We start from the raw sequence: 22136 nt of genomic DNA, 5'->3' as shown, positions 1-22136 counted from the left end.
AGGCCTAGCTTGGTTACTGTCTCTCTTTGAACCTGCTGACGTGGTGGTAGGGCCTTCTCTTTGGAGATCACTCTCCCTGGACGCTGGGACCTCCGTGACTCCTAGCCCTGGTACTGTAATCAGCGTTTGGTGAACCTGGGACCTGTTGTCCTCCAGGGGTTCCGGTGGTTCCTACTGAGTATAAATGTCCCTGTAGGCGCGGACCCGGTGTCCGGTATATATATCGGGGTGAGCCTGGTATGCTCCTCTGCCCCCTTGCTACTTCTTCCTTCTCCTCTCGCCTTCGGCCACACTCAAGGCCCTCACTAGGCCTTCACACGTGCTGTAGGCCTTGGCTCGCCTAAGCACAGCAGCCAGCGTGCTGCTCTCTGAGCGTCAGCACGCTCTCAGCTCAACTCTGAGCTCTGTCTCTACTCTGTGTCTGAGAGACTAACTGAACTGGAGCTGCCTAGCTCCACCCTCCCTATATATATCCCTAACGGGCTCCCTCTGCTAGTCTGAGGTGGTAGGGTGGAGGTGTGTGAATGTGTGAGGGCCTCTTGTGGAGAAGTCCATCCATGCACCCTTCTGGGTTCTGTGGCACCAATGCGCAGCAGGGAGCCACAGTCACTGGGGTCCAGACTGCTGGGAGTTGCACCGACCTGGGAAAAGGGCTCCGAAATGCCCTACTAGGATGGATTGATGGTTACATCTTCACAGCACAGCTCCGTACAAATATTTTTTTTTTTACATTTGCAGTCCTCATCAACCTGATATTATTCAGTTTTTACGTTAGACTTTGTTGTTCTGTCTCTCTTGTTTTGAGGGCAGATTTTTGTTTTTTTTTCAGTTTAGCACTACATGCTTTCCCCTCTCTTTTATCAGGATCTTGGAATAATCAACACTAACAATTGAATGCGGGAGTATTAAAAAGTTCCCTGCACAGTGGGTCTTCAGAGCTCCGCTTTGGAGGTAGAAACATTGAAGAGCACTCATTAATGCCATGGTCTCTTCATTCTCAGGATGGTTGGTGGTCCGACTTGTGATGATTTTCCTATTATTGAGATAGGAGATGACAGCTGGTGCTTATAAAGTTCTATGGAGAACTGTAACTGTCGTTTCAGGAGAACTTGCAGTAGAATGTCTGTGTCTGCCTCTAGCTCCTCCCTCCTTCTCTCTATGGAATCTTATGAATACCAACTATCAATTCCTATCTCAGTAATGAGGAGATCTGTCTTCGCCAAATACAGATTTTCCTCATGAATTGAGAGTTCGATATTTTACAAAATTGCTTATTTTCATTTGTACTATTGATTCATGAAATAAAGATTAAAACCACGGTTACTCTTTAACCCCTTTCTGACGTGTGACCTAATAGTACATCATGGTGACCTGGGCCGATTGGACCAATGACGTACTATTAGGTCATATGGCAATCGCGCCCGCAGACAAGCGGTGCGGGGCGATCGCCGCCGGGTGTCAGCTGATAGTCACAGCTGACACCCGGTGCTATGAGCAGGGAGTGGTCATAGCACCGCTCCTGGCACATTAACCCTCTCAATGCTGCGACCAAAGCCGATTGCAGCATTGCGGGGGCAAGGGGAGGTGATCGCAATACTCACCTCCTCTCCCGGCCTCCAGCGCTGTCTGCCGCGGCTTCCCGGATGTTGCCATGACGACCCGATGTCGTCATGACAACATCCGGGTCACAAGACAGCAGGAAGATATTTTGGTCATGCGCAGTGCATGACCAAAGTATCTTCTGCATCTGCAGCACTGACAGCCTGTATAGCACAGGGATGGTGCTCCATCCCTGTGCTATACATGTGATCAAAATAAAAAAAGTGAAAGTCCCAGAGTGGGACACAGAATAAAAGTCCAAAAAGTGTTAAAAATGAAAAAAAAAATGCGTAAAAATATAAAAAAAAAATAAAAAAATAATCCACCAAAAATAAAAATATAATGTACCCGTCAATAAATATTATTATGAAAAAAAAACAAAACAATAAAAGTACACATATTTGGTATTGCCTCGTCCGGAACGACCTGAACTATAAAACTGTACCACTAGTTAACACCTTTAGTGAACACGGTAAAAAAAAAAGAAAAAAACGAAGCAAAAAACAATGCTTTATCATCATACTGCCAAACAAAAAATGGAGTAACACACGATCAAAAAGACGAATATAAATATAATAAATGTGTAAAAGCACCAAAACATAGAAAAATGATATAAATGTGGTATCGCAGTAAATGTACTGACCCGAAGAATAAAGCTACCTTATCAATTTTACCACATGCGGAACAACATAAAAAAAAAAACACAAAAACAATTCCAGAATTGCTGGTTTTTGTTTATTCCGCCTCCCAAAAATCGGAATAGAAAGCGATCAAAAAATGTCAAGTGCCTGAAAATGGCACCAATAAAAACGTCAACTCATCCTGCAAAAAACAAGCCATCACATGACTCTGTCGGCCAAAATATGGAAAAATTATAGCTCTCAAAATATGGCGATGCAAAAACTAGATTTTACAAAAAAATGCGTCTTTAAGTGTGTGACAGCTGTCAATCATAAAAACCTGATATGATTTTGGTATCGCTGTAATCGCACCGACCGAAGAATAAAGTAGTCTTATCACTTATACCGCAGGAGGAACGGCATAAAAAATAAACTCTATGGTTAGGGTTGTGTTAGGGTTAGGGTTAGGGTTATGGTTAGGATTGGGTCAGGGTTAGGGTTGGGCTAGGGTTACGGTTGGGCTAGGGCAAGGGTTAGGGTTGGGCTATGGCTAGGGTTAGGGTTGGGCTAGGGTTAGGGTTGGGCTAGGGTTAGGGTTAGGGTTGGGGTTAGGGTTGGGCTAGGGTTAGGGTTAGGGTTGGGCTAGGGTTAGGGTTAGGGTTGGGGTTAGGGTTGGGCTAGGGTTAGGGTTAGGGTTGGGGTTAGGGTTGGGGTTAGGGTTGGGCTAGGGTTGGGGTTAGGGTTGGGCTAGGGTTGGGGTTAGGGTTGGGTTAGGGTTGGGCTAGGTTTAGAGTTGGGGTTAGGTTTGGGCTAGGATTGGGGTTGTTCTATTTAGGGAGGGTAGGGGAGTCAGGGTGTTGTTAGATCTGCCTAGGGGTCTCCACTCTCCCTTTCTCTAGTTGCTGGGCTTCCCCCCTTTTCCCGTTCTCCTGGTCCTTCCCATACCTAGCATGACACTGCTGGTCAATAGAAGTGAAGAGGTCGACACATATGCATGAATGTAACGTGGGGTTCTCAGTTGTTTGGCTTTTAAAAAAACAGATGCAGACCATCTACCAAACTCCCGTCAAGTGCACTAAACTTCCAGGTTGAACCATCCAGTCCACAATATCAAATGAGGGCGGTCAACCTTTTGCTATACACGTACACCATTTCCACCTGGGCCAATGTCTCCGCACAGCCCCTATTGATCTCAGCTGTAGTCTCTCTAGCTAGGAGTTTGGCATCACCCAAAATGCTGTGTCCCAAAGGCGCCCAGAAGACCCATCAGTTTTTATAGTCCAACAATAGGTTAGCTCGGTTCCAGGTGCGGTCCATCCATCCTCTTCTCCTTGATTAAAAAATGCACCGGTTTCTCTTACTCAGGTGCTTTATGGCACCACATCGCCCATGCCCAGCCATGGCCAACAATGACACCGGCTCGTTCTTCTCTCTCTAGCTGTCAGCCAAGAAATTAACCATTCTTGACACAAGTCAGCCATGCTGCCAGGGCATGATAGTGATGAAGAATACCTCCATCAACCAACCGGGTGTCCAAAACTCAACATTACAAATATGAATTTTTATAGACAACTTAGGACTCTGAGGGTTGATCCTACTGGCAGATGCCTTCAAACCCTGAGAGCATAATGTTAGAGGCGTGCGTTAGGAAGCAGCCCGAATACGCTGAGGGCCAGAGAGAGCTGGTGGAAAGAGGAGGGCACAGGGCCTGGAAGTAGAACCAGAGAGGTGAGCAACAGGAATGACCACTGAACACTAGTGATGGGCGAGCACTAAAATTCTCGGGTGCTCGATGCTCGGGTCGAGCACCTTGGAATACTCCGGTGCTCGACCCGAGCAACGAGCCCAATGTAAGTCTATGGGAAACTCGAGCATTTTTCAGACGGCTCCTCCCGGCGTTCTGTAGAGGGCCTAAAAATTGCCCAAATCGATGGGAACAGTGCTCAAATGACATGGGGACAGCATGTGGAAGACCCCTGGAAGCATTTCTGACTCCCAGGTCACTTCTGTCAACAACATTGTCAGAGATATTATGCCACTTTTACGGGCTCACAATAAAACATACAAAAATGAAACCAAAATGTATTTTCCTGGGAAATATGTTAAGGAACATCCTTTCCAGGGTAATGACTTGTATATAAAGCAAAATAAATAACCAAAAACAAAAATACTCCTCCACACCTTGGGCTATGTTCACATGTAGCGTTTTTGATGCGTTTTTGCACTTTTGCATTGCTTTCAACCGTGACAAATGCATTCACCAGGAAATGTAATTTTAACATTTTACAACCTTATCTGGCCATGTGGTGTGTGAGATATCATCAGACACATCGTGTTTCATTTATGAAGGAGGGACTCTGAAAGTCAAAAAGCCTATCTTTATAGGGCCATCAGGCGGCCTTTACTATTCTTAAAGGGCCAGAAGTCGGCCCTCACTATTCTTAGAGAGCAATCAGCCGGCTATGTTTTATTGTTCCCATTACTAAAGAGTCGGTCTCCTATACTGTTATTGTGTATGCAGTGAGTGGCAGGGCTGCCAAAAATTTGGACACACCCCAATACCCCTTTGAAGAGACTTAGAGGAGAGCCTCCCGAAAACAATGTTCCCATTATTAGGAAGTAGGCCTCCCATTGTGTTTGCCTATGCAGTGAATGCAAGGGTTGCCAAAAATTTGGTGGCACTCCAATGCCCCTTGGAAGAGACGTGGAGGTCAGAGGGCCTCCTGAAAACAATGTTCCCATTATTATGAAGTGGGTCTCCCATTGTGTTTGCCTATGCAGTGAATGCAAGGGCTGCCAAAAATTTGGTGGCACTCCAATGCCCCTTGGAAGAGACGTGGAGGTCAGAGGGCCTCCTGAAAACAATGTTCCCATTATTATGAAGTGGGTCTCCCATTGTGTTTGCCTATGCAGTGAATGCAAGGGCTGCCAAAAATTTGGAGGCACTCCAATGCTCCTTGGAAGAGACGTAAAGGAGGGCCTCCTGAAAAAAAATGTTCCCATTATTAGGAAGTGGGTCTTCCATGTTGTTGGCCTATGCAGTGAATGCAAGTTCTGCCAAAAATTGGGGGGCACTCCAATGCCCCTTGGAAGAGAAGTGGAGGAGGGCCTCATAAAAAGTGTTCCCATTAGAAATGAGCGGGTCTCCTATACTTGTAATGCCCATGCACTAAGTTTATGGGCTGACAAACATTTACCCCTGGGGGGTATACATGAACATACTGTATAATTTTTTTTTTTACGGGCATCATAAACACCCTTTAAAAAAATTATGTGGGTGTTGCATCACGGACCACTGTCAACCTGGTGATATCGTGGTGGAGGAGGAGGATGAGGAGAAGGAGGAGGACAAGAGCAAATAGCTAAAATCAGGAAGCGTATACCCATGTATGGGTGTGAAGAGGTGCATGGGAATACACCTCCCAAAAAAAGACACTGGATTTGAGTTTATGTTACGCTGCTATCATTCGGTGGTGTTGAGAAGTCTAGCCCAATCCAGCCCTTGTTCATTTTTATAAGAGTCAGCCTGTCAGCATTTTCAGTTGACAGTCGGATGTGCTTATCAGTTATAATTCCACCAGCGGCACTAAAAAGACGCTCTGATAAAACGCTGGCAGCAGGGCAGGCCAGGACCTCCAAGGCGTAGAGAGCCAGTTCATTCCACGTATCCAGCTTGGATACCCAATAATTATAAGGCACAGAGGAATCACGGACTACGTTGGTTCGGTCGGCAAGGTACTCCCTCAGCATCTTCCCAAACTTTGCACTCCTTGTGAGAGTACCCCACGCCTCAGGGCCTGTGTGATGGGAGGGGCTGAGAAAATTCTCCCAGTACTTTGACAGTGTTCCCCTGCCTCTGCTGGATTGAAGTTGTGTCTCTCTCAACTGTACTCCTTGGTTGTCCAACGAAGTGTGCCCTCTGCCGCCAGCGTTTTCAGATGGGAATTTTTTTAATAGTTCCGCAACAAGGGCCTTCTGGTACAGCCCCATTTTTGTAGACCTGTCCGCCTCAGGAATAAGAGATATAAAGTTCTCCTTGTAGCGTGAGTCTAGAAGTGTCACAAACCAGTAATGACTGTCACTCAAAAATTTGAGAACGCGAGGGTCATGGGAAAGGCAGCGTAACATAAACTTGCCATGCGTGCCAGACTGCTAACAGCCAAGACTTCCATGTCCTCACCAAGAGGATGACTGACCATGCTCTCCTCCACCTCCTCCTCCTCTCTGTCCTCTGTCCATCCACGCTGAACAGACGGTATGACAGTTGTGCAGGTAGTACCGTCTATAGCGCATGAAGCTAGCTCCTGTTCTTCCTCCACCTCCTCCTCTTGCTCATCACCCAATCCACATTGGAATGAGATGAGGCTGGGCTGTGTGTAATCACCCTAAATGGTTCCTTGCTCCATCTCATCGTGCTCCGCCTGCAATGCATCCACTTTGATTGTAAGCAGAGAGCATTTCAGATGAAAGAGAAGCGGGATGGTGACGCGAATTATAGCGTCATTGCCGCTCACCATCTTGGTGGAGTCCTCAAAGATTTGGAGGATGGTACATGTGTCTGACATCCATGTCCACTCCTGAGGTCTTATATGTGGAGTCTGAACTGAATACCGACGGCCTTGTTGATGCTGGTACTCAACAACTGCCCTCTTCTGCTCACAAATCCTTCCCAACATCTGCAGTGTAGAGTTCCAACGCATGGGGACATCGCACGCCAGTCTGTGAGCCGGAAGCTGCATACGCTGCTGAAACACGGCAAGGGCGGCGGAAGCTGTAGGTGACTTTCTAAAATGGACACACAGGCGGCGTACTTTAACAAGCAGATCCGGCAGTTCCGGGTAGGATTTGAGAAACCACTGAACCACGAGGCTAAGCACATGGGCCAGGCATGGTATGTGTGTGAGCTTGCCTCGCCTCAGAGCCGCCACCAGGTTCCGGCCATTGTCACACACGACCATGCCTGGCTGTAGGTTCAGCGGTGTGAGCCACAGATCTGCCTGCTCTTTCAGAGCTATCCACAACTCTTCAGCATTGTGCGATTTGTCACCTAAGCATATTAGCTTCAGCACAGCCTGTTGCCGTTTGGCTGAGGCAGTGCTGCAGTGCTGCAGTGCTTCCAGCTTGTGACTGATGTGGTCATTTCGGAGATGGAGGCTGAAGAGGAGGAGGAGGCTGAGGAGGATGAGGTGCAGGAGCTGCAGACTGTGGGGGCAACCCTGATTGATCTAGGGCCCGCAATCCTTGGCGTCGGAAGGACGTGTTCCGTCCCAAGGTCTGACTGGGTCCCGGCTTCCACTATGTTAACCCAGTGTGCCGTCAGCGAGATGTACTGTCCCTGCTCACAAGCACTTGTCCACGTGTCCGTGGTTAGGTGGACTTTTCCGGTAACTGCGTTGTTGAGGGCTTGGCTAATGTTTTGGGACACGTGCTTGTGTAATGCGGGGATGGCACACCGGGAGAAATAGTGGCGGCTGGGGACCCAGTACCGAGAAACGGCCGCCGCCATCAGGTTGCAAAATGCTTCAGTCTCCACGAGCCTAAAAGGCAACATTTCGAGTGCAAGCAGTCGTGAAATGTGGGAATTTAGTAGTGTGGCCTGTGGGGTGTTGGCTGCGTATTTGAGCTTGCATTCCAAGGACTGGGGTATGGACAACTGAACGCTGCGCTAGGACAAGGACGTGGACGTGCTTCCTGATGCTGCTACTTGAGAGTGTGCAATGACAGGTGCAGGGCAGGAGGCATCTTCGCATGCACCATAGACAGGGGATTGGCTTGCATGCACAACAGTGGAAGAAGCAATGGTGCCACCCGCAGACACTGTTCCTGGACCCTGGGGTTCGGCCCACAAAGTCGGGTGCTTTGCTGCCATGTGCCTGATCATGCTGGTGGTGGTCAGGCTGGTCGTTTTGCCACCTCTGCTGATGCTGGCCTGGCAGGTGGTGAAAATGGCCTTTTTGGGGTTATCGGCAGAGTCTTTAAAAAACAACCAGACTCGGGAAGACCTAACAGTTGTACTGGCAACTTCCTTCGTGTTGGTGTTACGGGGAACGGTTGCCTGCCTTCTGTCTGCGGCCACCACACTGCTTCTTCTTGCCTGTTGGAGTGCTCTGCCTCCCTCCCCCTGTGTGCTGCTGTCCTCACTCTGCATGTCCTCCTGCCAGGTCCTGCCTCAGTTACTATATCATCCACCACCTCATCTTCCACTTCCGCACCCTGGTCCTCCTCCTGACTTTCTGGCAATTGTGTCTCATCATCGTCCACCTCTTGTGACACTTTCCCACCGTCGCCTTCGTGTGACCATGGCTGCTCAAATATTTGGGCATCGCTACATGCGATCTCCTCTTGCCTCTCTTCAAGTGGACCAGGCGAAAGGCCCGAATCTATAAATGGAAAAGTGAACAGCTCTTCAGAGTGTCCAAGTGTGGGATCAGTTGTCTCCTGGCACTCGGCATGGTGAGAGGAAGGAGGATCAGGGTGAGGAATATGCAGTCCAGACTCATGGCTACTGAGACTTGACCATGTGGAAGACAGGGTGGTGGTGGTGGTGGTGGCTAAGTGACTGGAAGCATTATCCGCTATCCAACCAACAACCTTTTGACACTGCTCTGGGTTCAATAGTGGTGTGCTGCGGTCCCCTAGGAATTGGGACAGGAAGGTCGCGTGAGAAGATGTGGGTGTTTGTTGTGGCACAATTTCAGCTTGCCCACGGCCTCGGCCTCGGCCTCTACCTGCACAATCACCATCACGTCCAGTTCCCAGTCCCTTGCCACGTGCCTTGCCCATTTTAAATGGAGGACAATATCTTCCACGCTCACTACAAATGGCTGAATTTGGAGCGAAGTTATATGTAATCCGTGTGATGGAGAAACCACAGTTTCAAATACCTGGCCTGTAGATAACTATTTTGAACAGCAAACCGGTGTCGAAAACTTTGCTGATACACTGAAAAAAAAATTAGAATGGAGGCCAGAAATGGCAGAATTTTCAGAAAACGTATATGTGATCCATGTGACGGACAAACCACAGTTTTAAATACCTGGCCTGTAGGTAACTTTTTTGAACAGCAAACCGGTGTCAAAAACTTTGCTGACACACTGAAAAAAAATTTGAATGGAGGCCAAAAATGGCAGCATTTTCAGCGCAATTATATGTGATCCGTGTGACGGACAAACCACACTTTTAAATTACTGGATTTCTAGCGCTGTAATATGGAAAGGACCTGGCTGTATTCTGCAGTGCCAACAAGCAAATGGCGCAGATAAACGGTGTTCTCTGGATTTCTTTTTAAGCAAATGGTGCTTGCCTGCCTATATACACTGCCTGCCTGATATCTCTGCAGATGGATTAGTCCTCAGAAGGACTGTTTGTTGAGATGAATATCTGTAATATACTTCTGCTCTACCTACATTACCTAATAGACAAGCAAATCTCTCCCTAGCTCAGCAGCACCTCTCCCTACACTGCCTGATTGCGGAGTAGACTGACAAGCACAGCGGCGCCAGGTCTGATATAGACCTGATGACGCTGTGCTGCCAGCCAATCACTGTAATGCCACAACCAACATGGCTTCGGCAATACAGTGAGTGGCAGGGAATCCATGCATGTTGACCCGAGCATCCGCCTGAGCATCTCGCAAGTACTCGGCGAGCTCTGAGCATCTCGAGTAGTGAGATGCTCGGGCGAGTACCGAATACTTGCGAGTAAGCTCGCTCATCACTACTGAACACTTATTTTTATGCTTTTCTTATTAAGAGCAAAATGGCCAGTTTTTTTTTCACACCAAGGGTATGTTCACACGTTAACTATCTGCTGCAGAAATTTCTGCACCAAAATGCTACAGTTTACAATGTCAGCAAAATAAATGAGTTTTCTGAAATCTCATTTCACTTACTGTTTTTATTTTTCCTTACAGATTTGAAAAACTTTCAAATCTGCAGCGTGTCAATTCCTTCAGCGTTTTTCATCCATTCAAATGAATGGGGAAAAAAGTATGGAAAAGACACATCAAAAATGCGCCAAAAAACGTGCATATTTTAGCAGCGTTTTTCCTGCAAAAAATGGGGTTTTGGTGCACAAATTTTTGTTGCAAATACTCAACGTGTGCAAGTACCCTAAGGCTATGTTGACATGCAGCGTTTTTGCTGTGCTTTTTTTCTGCAGCCAAAACCTACTCTCTCAAATCACCCGTTTTTCAGCATTTTTGCTGCATTTTTTACACTTTATTTGGACATGTGTGCTTTCTCTACAGTACATGTTTAATAAAGTTAGTTTTATTCACCAAAAACACTGCAAAAAGCTTGTTGTGTTTTTTTTTTTTGCACTTTCTCATTGCTTTTTATGGGTAAAAAAAAATGCAAAAACGCTGAAAGAATTGACATGCTGCAGTTTTACAAATCAATCAGGAAAAAGTGAGCAAGCATGTGCATGAGATTTCTGAGATCTCAGAGTTTTTGCTGGTATTGTATGTAAAAAGCAGGTTTTAATTTGCATTAAAAAAAAAAATGCTGAACGAAAAAAAACAAAAAAAAACGCTGCATGTGAACATAGCCTAAATGTAATTTTGGGGAGAAAGTGGAGAGGAGAACATTTCTTCTAACTCTATAGGCGTGTGTGAGCTTTTGCTGTATCCAGGGCAGTGAAGTGTGCACAGACCAGTATGTACTGGGTAGATTAATAACACAGAACAGGATGATGACACAGACCAAGCTGATAAAAGCCTGTGCTGTCAATCAATACAAACCTCTTAGGGCAGCTTTGTAGTTTATTTGAACTCTGTTTCCTCTAAAGATAAAAGCCAAGTGGGTGGGGGACGACCGTGTTTGCGGAGTGGGAGGGATGAAAACATTTCATAGACTTTTTTTAAATTATTATTTACATATACTGAGCTGAAGAATAAGAGGCAGACTGCGAATCCGATCAGTCACACACATATGGCAGCAGCCATGGGGAAAACCGTGCACCTAAATCTGTATGTGATACTGTCTGTATGTGTCGTAATATGTCGTTCACATGTGGTGGAGTGGACTTACCAAGGTAGGACAAGTATCAGATTAGCCTAGCTATGTTATTCTTATGTTTATTATTATTATTATTATGTTTGTTTATTATTATTATTATTATTACTACTTAATTTTGTATTCATGTTTTACAACAAATAATGCTGAATAAATCACTGTGCATAGTCAATTCTTATAAGTTTGTCTATGTAGTCTAACATAATGTCGAGGGGATATGTGGGCAAATTTTTATGTATAAACTGAATATATATGCTGAATATCTGAATATATCCAGAAAATGGCAAAATACTTTGAAATGGTTGCGCTCAGTAGTGATATATTAATTTGCTGTAGAGTCTCATTCACACGGGAAGAAGAAATATGAACTGTTATAATTTTTTATCTGTTTTTCTCGAATGCAAAAAAAAAAATATTCAAGTTTCTCATATCCATTAGATATTAAAAAATGGACACGATAAAACATGGATTAGATCCGTTTTTTTTCACAGACCCACTGGCTTTTAATGGTGATTCTGATTTACAGCATGGATCAAACATGGATATGTTTTTTTTTTTTCCCGTGGATATTCAGTCAGCAAAAAAACACTGATACGTGACCATATTCATAGTCTATAATGGGTGTATTTTCTGTCGGTGAAAAACAGGCGTCTGTATAAGGTCTAATCTAGTATTACATAAAAAGGTATATGACCTCTCAATTGAGAATGCACAGTATTACTGCTGCGGATATATTTTTTTACAGGTGATTTTCTTGACTTAATGCATTATTCATTGTTTGCAGAGGGAGATGTAGACGAAGCAAACTGGGGTAAAAAGTACCCTTTATGTGCTGCAACCCATCAGTCCCCCGTTGACATTCAAAGGAAGAAAGTCGTCCATAACTCTGAGCTTGGACCGCTGGATTTATCCGGCTATGAAGGACCATTGCATGGACAATTCCGGATTTCTAACAATGGCCATTCAGGTAATCAGATAACGTTTGTTTTTATGATTTAGTTTTTTACATGGAGTTTGACCATATTTTCTAGCAAAGAAAACCAAAAACTCCTGGACACTTAATCCTGGTTAAAGAAGTATTTATCAAGTCTTCAACAAACATGTATGGTGAATTGTTTATGTAACTTTTTACTAATCCTTAGAGGGGTTGTCCAGACATAGAATATTCATGACTTCGCTATAGGATAGGTCATCATTATCAGATCGGTGCAGGGTCTCACAACCACCAATATGCTGGATGTATGAATGGAGTCGGAAGAGCACTGGCTATGGCAGTGCTATTCTCCTAATAGAGAGGACTTCTGTAGGTTTGTTGACCTTGTCTACCCCTGTTTTTATGGAGTGTAGAATTATTTATCAGCCAGTCCATGTTTTGGAGCAGAGTATGGCCTTTTGTCTTAACCATCGGATCAATGTTCAGAGTGAATTTGGGATTATACATTCTGTGGTTGTACTTTGTGTGCAAATGTTAGTTTAGGAAAAAGTAAACACATCACCCAAGAGGCGAGTATTGGGATTCTGACCGTCCCCGCAGAAATCAATAGCCGCAGATTGTATAAACTCTTCTGTACTAATGATATTTTTCTTTTATGCCATGCATTAGATATTATGTTTTTACTTTTCTTATTTTATTGTTCTGGAATAGAAGAATGTACGGGTGATTGTAAAGTTTCTAAAAGTCCAAATGGACTCCGTGTGCCACTATATAATGCACCATTCCTTATGGTTGAAATTCTTATAATATGGCATCTGATGAAGCATGTAACAATTTTTAAGGATCAGTCAGGGATAAAAAGGATACTGAGGATCTGAAGGGTCGCATAATGGTCCATAGGTACTACTTTGGGGCTTTGTACAACTTTGGGGTTATGTCAATGTAGCACCCTGAGGACTCGGCTGCTACAGGGGTATTACACCTCAAGCCAGAGGTGTGGTATTCCACTCCCGGGTAAGGATGGAGTGTGGAACTGAGCTCAGATAGCTGCATACACTACACACATCCCATTTCCGGGGCACAGATCGACGGTACTCCCACCAGTATATGTGCAGGTACGACAGTGTCTGTCCCTGGCTGGAGTGGGAGGGGGGTGGAACATCCCAGTAGTGTAGGGGCAGATAGGGGGAGCAGTCTGGGTAAGGCTAGGAGCTCATTGGGTGCTGGTCACCTGAGCTCACATATAGAGGGAGTATATAAGGTGGGCACCATCTTAGATCAGGGTCAGTCAGTCAGTCTTTTGTAGAGTGAGTCAGTCTGTCAGGAGAGTGCTGAGGGAGAGTTCAGCCAGAAGGGCTGACAGGGAGTTGTGGTTCCGGCTGGGCCCAGCTCCAAGGCCAAGTCTGAGAGAGAGAGAGAGAGGAGTCAGAAGGACCCAGAGAGAAAGAAGAAGGAACCCCAAGACCCCAGAATACAAACAGCAGGGTGAAGGGTTGGCACACAAGGGTACCGGATCCCAAGCTGGTGGAGGCCACTAATCCTCAGCCAGAAACCGGAGGTCGTGGGCAGGATCTGCCACGACCCTCACCAAATCCACTAGGAAGGCATACCAAGCATAGGGTCAGGGAACCCAGAAGGGGTGCACCCACCAAGAGGCCCGAGGGAGCCGGACATAAGTGGATCCCTGGTGAGAACGGCCAGAAGAGAGGAAAAGTCAGACAGGAGCTCAGGACCACGCTCCAGAATTGCTTGGGGGTTGACCGAGTCCAGGACCTGGTGGACGCAGCACGGCTCGGGTGGTCACTCCAGGCCAGAGTGACCACAAGAACATCAGTAAGTAAAAACCCCTGAACTGCACAGCCCGACTCTGAGTCTTCTTGCTAACTCTCCTGCACCTGCACAACCACCATCCTCTACACCTGACCCCCTGAGGCTATACCCCTCCCGTTGGGGGTTATACTACCACAGCTGCACATATACCAACAGCCTCAGCGGACCCTGCTGCAGCGGCGGCCTTTTGACCGCAAATCAACGGGTGGCGTAGTCGACACTAAGAACATTTAATAACATCTGTAAAGACTGCCACACACTGAGTTTGACACCCTGGGCACGGACCGGGTCGCCGCCACTCGGAGACTACAACCCCCATCTGATCCGGTTCCGGGTATCCCCTAACAGCACTGGCCCAGGGGGCGCATCATCAAGTCATAATATAACTATGTACATGAGCACCATCGCTTATTGCTTTGCAGAAGGAGATGAATTTAAAGGAGTTGTCTCATTGTAAACGGGTGACCTTGAAAAGTGTTTGTGAAAACCAGCAACTTTGCAATATACTTCTTATTAAAAATCCTCTCCAATCTCGAAATTTTTCATTTTATCGTTTACTGCTCATTGCCTAGGTTACTGGACACCACAGCAATTTATCAGAGGTGGTCGGTTTCCAGGCCAAGGAGGGCAGTGTTTGGCAATTTTTTTTTTTGCAATATAGCTTGCAAAGTCTCTTCTGAAGCTGATACTTAATCTCACCAGTAGTGTTGAGCCACCCCCGTAGTGTTCGAGTTCGGTTCGGTTCGTCGAACACCCGTGTGTTCGCCGAACTGTTCGTCGAACTGTTCGTCGAACACCTTCGAACACCGTTAAAACCAATGGCAGGCAAACAAAAACACATAGAAACACATAGAAAACACCTTCAAAGGTGTCCAAAAGCTGACAAACTGCTCAGAAGACATAACTAACACATGGAAAAGTGACAAGTACATATAGTCATGCGAAAATAAAAGAGGTGGAGGAGTAAAAGGAGGGGGAGACACAGATATATGTCATGCCCTTCTAAAATCCAAAAAGTGAGAAGCCGACACGGCCAGTCCGCTCCTGCCCGTGCCACCTCCGTGTCGCCGGGTTTGTGCCAGAGCCGCGGTGAACCCTGACGGCCAGCCCCCCTCTCCCAATACTGGTGCCTGTCCGCTGGTGGGTCGAGCGAGCCCCCCTGTGGTGGAGGCAGCTCTAAGCTTTTTAATTTAAATTGTCTCTCTAATTTGAATGAATACACTTTAAATCCATTTACAAGGATCTATTGGAGGGCAAGTCTCATGCCAGCAGCCGCGGTAATTCCAGCTCCAGTAGCGTCCACTAAAGCTGCTGCAGTTAAAAAGCTTTTATAAGGATCGAGCTCGGCTGTCCACCGCAAGGCATCCTACTGCCAGTCCCAGCCCCTATGCCTTGGGGTGCCTCCTGATGCTCTTCACTAAGTATCCCATGGTCCCGAAGCATTTCCTTTGAAAAAATTAAGTGTCTAAACTACAGGTGGTGCAGCTTGCTTAACAGCCGGGATAATCCGCTCACTAGCAGACACTGCTACTAGGCACAAAGTATTTCCTGGGCTAGATGCAGTTAAAAATTTGTAATTAGATACTCTCGTTGGATGCTGAGAAAGCATTCCATAGAGTCTCCTGGCACGCCATATATGATTCTCTTAAAAAGCTTGGGGTAGGGGTCTAGGGGACCCTTTTATAGCCAAAATCACGGCCCTGTATCGCAATACGTCACCTAGGCTGAAGATAAATGGAACTGTAGCACCCTGAGGGCTCGGTTGCTACAGACGTATTGCACCTCACCCAGAGGTGTGATATCTCACTCTCAGGTAAGGATGGAGTGTGGATCAGGACCCGACACCTGCATGCATTACACCACATTGCCGTGGGGCAGGGCGACCAATATGCCCCTAAGATGGGCACGACAGTCCCTGTCCCTGGCTGGAGTGGGGGGAGGGAACACTGAGGAAGGGGAACCCTGTAGTGCAGGAGCAGGGAGGAAGCAGTTCCTGGGTGCATTGAGAAGGGAGTATAAAAGGTGGGCACCATCTTAGTTCAGTGCAGAGAAGTCTGAGCAGAAGTGGCAGGGAGCAGGGGCTCTGCATGAGCTCTGCTCCGGAGGCGGGCCTAGTAACAGAGGCCCAGGCCTGGAAGAGGGAGAAGGAAGGAAGAGGAGCGGAGAAGGCTCCAGGAACGAGGAATGAAGGGATCCCAGGGGTGCGGACGGGCGAGTCGCCACCGCACGCCCGAATCCACCTGCGTGGAGGGGTCAGGCCAAAGGGGGAGACCGGTCCCCGAACTAGTGGAGGCAGGAAACGACCCTCAGCTAGAAACCGGAGGCTCTGACATTTTATGTGGCGCAGCCCCTCGCTACACCCGCTAGGAAGGCACCACATAGGGTCAGGGAAACTGGCGCCAAGTTTACCAAGAGGAGGCCCGAGGCAGCCGGACAGAAGTGTTGGTAAGAAAGGCCAGACAAAGGACACACAAAAGGGGTCCTGTGAAGTGCTCCAAAGTTATCTGGGAGTTGTCTGAGCCCCTCACCTGGTGAGCACAGTACGACGTGGGCAGCCGTTACCTGCAGACGTGGTCTGGATAATAAGAACTGTGAGTAAAGGCCCTGAACTGCATCACTGACTCCGTGTCGTTACTGCTGCTGCCCTGCACCATCACCCCCATCCTCCGCATACACTGCCCTGAGGCTATACTCCTCCCGTGGGGAGTTATGCTACGCTCTGCTGCACCCACAACACCAGCCTCAGTGGTCTGCCCTGTAGCGGCGGTTCACTCTGACCGCAATCCACGGGTGGCGTAGTCGGACATTTAAACATGAAAACCACATAAATAGTTCCGCCACTGGTTTGACCGCCCTGAGCCACGGAACTGGGTCACCGCCACGAAGACTACAACCACCAGCATCCACCAAAAAGGGTCCGGCTCCGGGTGTCCCAAGGCCCAGGGGGTGCGTCAGAACATTTTCATCACCTTTCACAATCACCAATGGGACAAGGCAGTGATGTCCTCTGTCCCCTCTCTTATACATCCTAGTGACGGAGCACCTGCTCTCATCAATTCGCCATAACCCCAATATTAGGTGGATTGAGGTGGGAGGCACCGAGTACAAGTGCTCTCTATTTGCTGATGATGTCCTAGTATATATCACTCAATCACATATATCCATCCATGCTGTTATGGCTGAAATAGATCACTTTGTTACATGGTAAAATTTTAAAATCAATGCAGCGAAGTCTGAGGCCCTCGATGTCTCCCTCCCCAAATCCATATAGGATTCCATCCAGTCCAACTTTCCCTTTGCCTGGCCCTCACAGGGTATCAAATACTTAGGAATTCCTATTCATAGAGACCTCTCCCATCTATGTTATCTTAATTTTGGGCCCTTTATTGAACAATTCCATACAGACCACGGTTGGCAAGTTAGAACTGTAAGATTCACTACGTGAACCACTGGTGTTTTGTGGAAAAGCACATGTACACTGCGTTCCAAATTATTATACAAAAAGTGTTTAGGAGTGATAAGGGAAGAATTTGTTTGTTTGTCAGTTAAACTCATTGATGGTGATGTGTGTCAGGGCTCTTTATATCACTGTAAGCAATTGCAGACACCTGTGCTAATTAGTTTGGCAGGTGTGTCCAATGAAAGGCAAGACTACTTAAGAAGGCTCTCTCACATTATTAAGCAGCCTACATTTTCTGCCAAAATGGGAAAGAAAAAGGATGTGTCGGCTGCTGAGAAGCAACAAATTGTGGAGTGTTTAGGTCAAGGCATGACTACAATCAACATTGTGCGATGATCAGGATGAAGTGTCTTGGCAATCAAGAAGTATGTAGCTGATTCACAGTACACACGTGTGCGTGCTGATAAGGGCAAATTGAGGACTCTTTCCTACAGGCAATTACGTCAGGTTGAAAGAGCAGCGGCAAAAAAGCCTTGTCATAGCAGCAGACAAGTTTTTGAAGCTGCTTGTGCCTCCAACGTCCCCCGAACAACAAGATGCAGGGTCCTTCAGAGGTTTGCAGCTGTGCATGCGCCATCCTGTCGACCTCCTCTATCCACTTCACACAAGCAGAAACGGCTCCAGTGGGCCAAACATTACATGAAGACTGATTTCAAAACTGTTTTGTTCACGGATGAGTGCCGTGCAGCGCTCGATGGTCCAGATGGATGGAGTGGAGGATGGCTGGTTGATGGACACCCCACGCAAACACGGCTACAGCGCCAACAAGGAGGAGGTGGAGTAATGTTTTGGGCTGGAATCATGGGGAGAGAGATTGTTGGCCCCTTTAGGATCCCTGAAGGCGCTAAAGATGAACTCCATAATGTATGTGGATTTTCTCAAACAGCACTTCCTGCCATGGTTCAAGAAGAAGAACCGTGTATTTCACAGCAAGATCATTTTTCTGCATGATAATGCACCATCTCATGCTGCACATAAAACATCTGCATCTCTGGCTGATATGGGCATAAAAGGGGACAAACTTATGGTGTGACCCCCATGCTCCCCTGACCTCTACCCCATTCAGAACCTTTGGAGCATCATTAAAAGGAGTGTCTATGATGGCGGGAGGCAGTTCACATCTAAGCAACAGCTCTGGGAGGGTATTCTGTCCTCATGCAAAACAATTGAAGCAGAAACCATCCAAAACCTGACAAATTCAATGGACGAGAGAGTTCAGAAGCTCCTTTCGAACAAGGGGTCCTATGTGAAAATGTAACATCACCTAGAATAAAGTTTTGAGTTGAAAACTGTTTGATTTCAGTTTCTAACAACCTGCTAATGCTTATAATTTCAAAAATGACCATTTTTTTGGTCTTTATTAAAATGAAAAGGTTGATCGAAAAGTTTGGGGGATCTAAGAGTGTGGCAACCCAGTAGTCATGATTACTTCGAATTCTGACAATATGAGGGTCATGCTGCAGGTAGTGCAGCAAGAAGGCACTTATGTGCCTTGCGCATCTCGGAGCCCCAAAATTATTTTCCGGGCTAGATGCAGCTAAAAATTATTTTTAATTTTAAATCTGGTGAAGCTTTAGTATAGATGGCCTAATAGGATCAGTGCTGCACACTGCTACAAAGCCCAAATTATTTTCCAGTCAAGATACAGATAAACATGATTAGTAATTTGAAAGCTTAAAACGGTTGGTAGGGTGATTTTAACCAATCATCAAGCTTTTACTCTCCCCAGGATGACACAGGGGTAGAAAAGTCGTTTCGGATCCATGATTTGTTCATCTTTATGAACGTGAGTCTGTCTACATTATCAGTGGAGAGCCGCGTGCGCTTATCTGTCAGCACACCACCAGCAGCGCTGAACACACGTTCAGACAGAACGCTGGCTGCGGGGCATGACAAGATCTCCAAGGCGTAAGTGGCTAGCTCCGGCCATTTATCCAGATTGGAAGCCCAAAAAGAGCAAGGGTCCAGTGACACAGTCGTGGCTTCAATGTTTACTTGGAGATACTCCTGTACCATCGTCTCTAGGCGTTGACTATGTGTCAGACTTCTTGTCTCCTGTGGCCTTGCAAAGGATGGGCTAAAAAAGTGGTGAAATGATTCCGCAAAATTGATGTTACCAGCAGATACTGTGGTTCTGTTACGGTTTGAGTGCTGAACACTTGACGGTCCCACGGTTGGCAAGTTGGAACTGTGAGATTCACTACGTGCACCACTGGTATTTTGTGGAAAAGCACATGTAAGATTCTGCAACAGTCTCTGCTGATACTCCTGCATGCGTGCATCCCTTTCTATGGCAGGAATAATTTCTGCAAATTTACTTTTGTACCGGGGATCTAACAGTGTGGCAACCCAGTAGTCAGGATTATTTCTAATTCTCACAATTCGAGGGTCATGTTGCAGGTAGTGCAGCAAGAAGGCACTCATGTGTGTTGCGCATCCAGGAGCACCAAGTCCCTGTTGTGTTGGTGGCGAGGTAACAATCATGCTTCCTTCCTCTGTCCTCTCCCCCCAACCTCGCACAACAGAAATGTGATCAAGGTCTCCCTCATCTGATGAGTCTTCCATCAGTTCGTCCTCCACTTCTTCCTGGGCTCCTGCACCTTCCTCACTAGTTTGGCTGCTACCATGCGCCCTGGTAAAACCATCTCCCCCACCCTCACATGCCTGCCGCCTTGGTGCTGCCGACCGTCTGGACCTTGCAGATGTTAGCCCTTTCGCATACAACTCCTCCTCCTCTACTTCCTCCACCTCCTCTTGTGCCACCACCTGACTCCGAATTCTGTTTAACATGTGCTCCAGCATGTAAATCACCGGAATAGTCATGCTGATAATGGCATCGTCAGCACTAAACATCTTCGTCGCCATTTCAAAACTGTGCAGAAGGGTGCATAGGTCCCTGATCTGAGACCACTCCTCCAGCGTGATTTGCCCCACCTCTGAATCTCGTTGGCCCAGGCTATACGTCAGAACGTATTGCACCAGGGCTTGTCGGTGCTGCCACAGTCGCTGCAACATGTGCAGAGTTGAATTCCACCGGGTAGGCACATCGCATTTTAGCCGGTGAAGTGGCAGGCCCAACGACTTCTGTAGAGATGTAAGTCGCTGAGCTGCGGGATGCGAACGGCGGAAGTGAGCACACAGCGACCGTGCCCTCTGCAGAAGGCCATCTAGTCTGGGATAGTGGGCTAAAAATTGCTGGACAACCAGGTTCAACACGTGAGCCATACAAGGCACGTGTGTGACATTGCCCCGGCGAAGGGCCGCACCCAGGTTTGCAGCATTGTCGCACACGGCCTTCCCTGGTTTCAGGTCCAGTGGAGACAACCATTCATGAAATTGGTTCTCCAGAGCTGACCACAACTCCTCAGCTGTGTGACTCACATTTCCCAGACATTTCAATGTAAAAACCGCCTGATGACGTTGAGCCCTACTGCCAGCATAGTAAGGAGGTGTGCAGGATCCCTTCTGCGCAGTTAGAAAGCTTGTGGCATGACCAGACAGGCTTTGGGTGCAGGTGGAAGACCGAGAGGAGGTTGAGGAGGCAGAAGCAGTGGAGGAACTTTGACATAAAAAGGATTGACGCACAACTCGTGGGGACGGCAAGACTTGGACAGCAGCCCCTTGTCCTGCTGTCACCATAGTTACCCAGTGCCCAGTCAGCGACATGTAACGCCCCTGTCCATGCCTACTCGTCCAAGTGTCTGTGGTGAAATGCACCCTGTCACACACAGAGTTTCTCAAAGAAGCGGTGATGTTGTGTGCGACATGCTGGTGGAGCGCAGGCACACCTTTCTTTGAGAAGTAGTGCCGACTGGGCATCTGGTACTGGGGCACTGCGACGGACATAAGGTCTCGAAAATCCTCTGTGTCCACCAGGCGGAAAGGCAGCATTTCTGTAGCCAAGAGCTTGCAGATGGTGAAATTCAACCTCTTAGCTTTCTCATGGCTAGGAGGAAATGGTCTTTTACTTGTCCACATCTGAGGGACCGAGGGCTGGCTATTGTGCTTAGACGGGGTTGATAAGGGTGTCCCCGGCAAACTGCCGGTCTGTGAGGAAGATGCAGGCGGACATGTTAGGTTGCCTTGATCCAAAGGTGGTGCTATCGATGTCGGACAGCGCTCAACACCAGCTGGTGTTACCACCTCCAAAGAAAATGATGACCTGCCAATCACGCTGGCTGTTGCGGGTAAAGAGGTGGCAGGTCTGCGCCCCAAAACAGGTGTGACTGCTGTCCCCCCAGTCACAGAGGATGAAGAGGCCGCGGATGCACAAGATATGGCAGACGGTGATTGGCCCGGCCGGCTAGGCCGCATTGTAGCACACTGAGCTTCCCACTGCAACTTATGCTTCATGTCCATGTGCCAGTTCATGCATGAAGTACTCAAACTATGTATTTTTTGGCCTCTACTTAGCTTTTGCTGACAAATGTTACAGATAACACGAGTTGGGTAATCTTTATCGATCTGAAAAAATGCCCAGGCTATGCAAGGCTTAGCACCCATGCGACCTGAAGAGCCACCACGACTTGTGGTGAGAGGCAGAGTTGTGTTTGAGGATGCAGTTGTTGACGTGCTTCCAGTACTACGTCTCTGTCCAGGAAGGCGCAACCTGACCTCGTCGTCACTAGCATCTTCCTCCACCTCCTCTGCTGACCTCATCTCTTGGCTGACTGTGGGTT

General features: G+C 47.3%; 1 protein-coding gene across 1 annotated transcript in view; it reads left to right on the top strand.

Moving 5' to 3' along the window:
* The first annotated feature begins 11071 nt into the window (after positions 1 to 11071).
* CA6 (carbonic anhydrase 6) overlaps positions 11072 to 22136 on the top strand; it is a 34618-nt gene continuing 23553 nt past the window's right edge. Inside the window, exons 1-2 of the mRNA XM_073656933.1 lie at positions 11072 to 11252; positions 12018 to 12200. Of these exons, the coding sequence (XP_073513034.1) occupies positions 11150 to 11252; positions 12018 to 12200 (286 nt within the window). The 5' untranslated portion in view covers positions 11072 to 11149. The remainder of the gene's footprint in view (positions 11253 to 12017; positions 12201 to 22136) is intronic.

This window comes from Phyllobates terribilis, unplaced genomic scaffold (genome assembly GCF_046119375.1).
Source record: "Phyllobates terribilis strain yellow unplaced genomic scaffold, ASM4611937v1 Scaffold_12__6_contigs__length_324123572, whole genome shotgun sequence".
Taxonomy (NCBI): domain Eukaryota; kingdom Metazoa; phylum Chordata; class Amphibia; order Anura; family Dendrobatidae; genus Phyllobates; species Phyllobates terribilis.
Note: the sequence above shows the minus strand (reverse complement) of the source record. Positions and strands in the feature narration are given on the sequence as shown.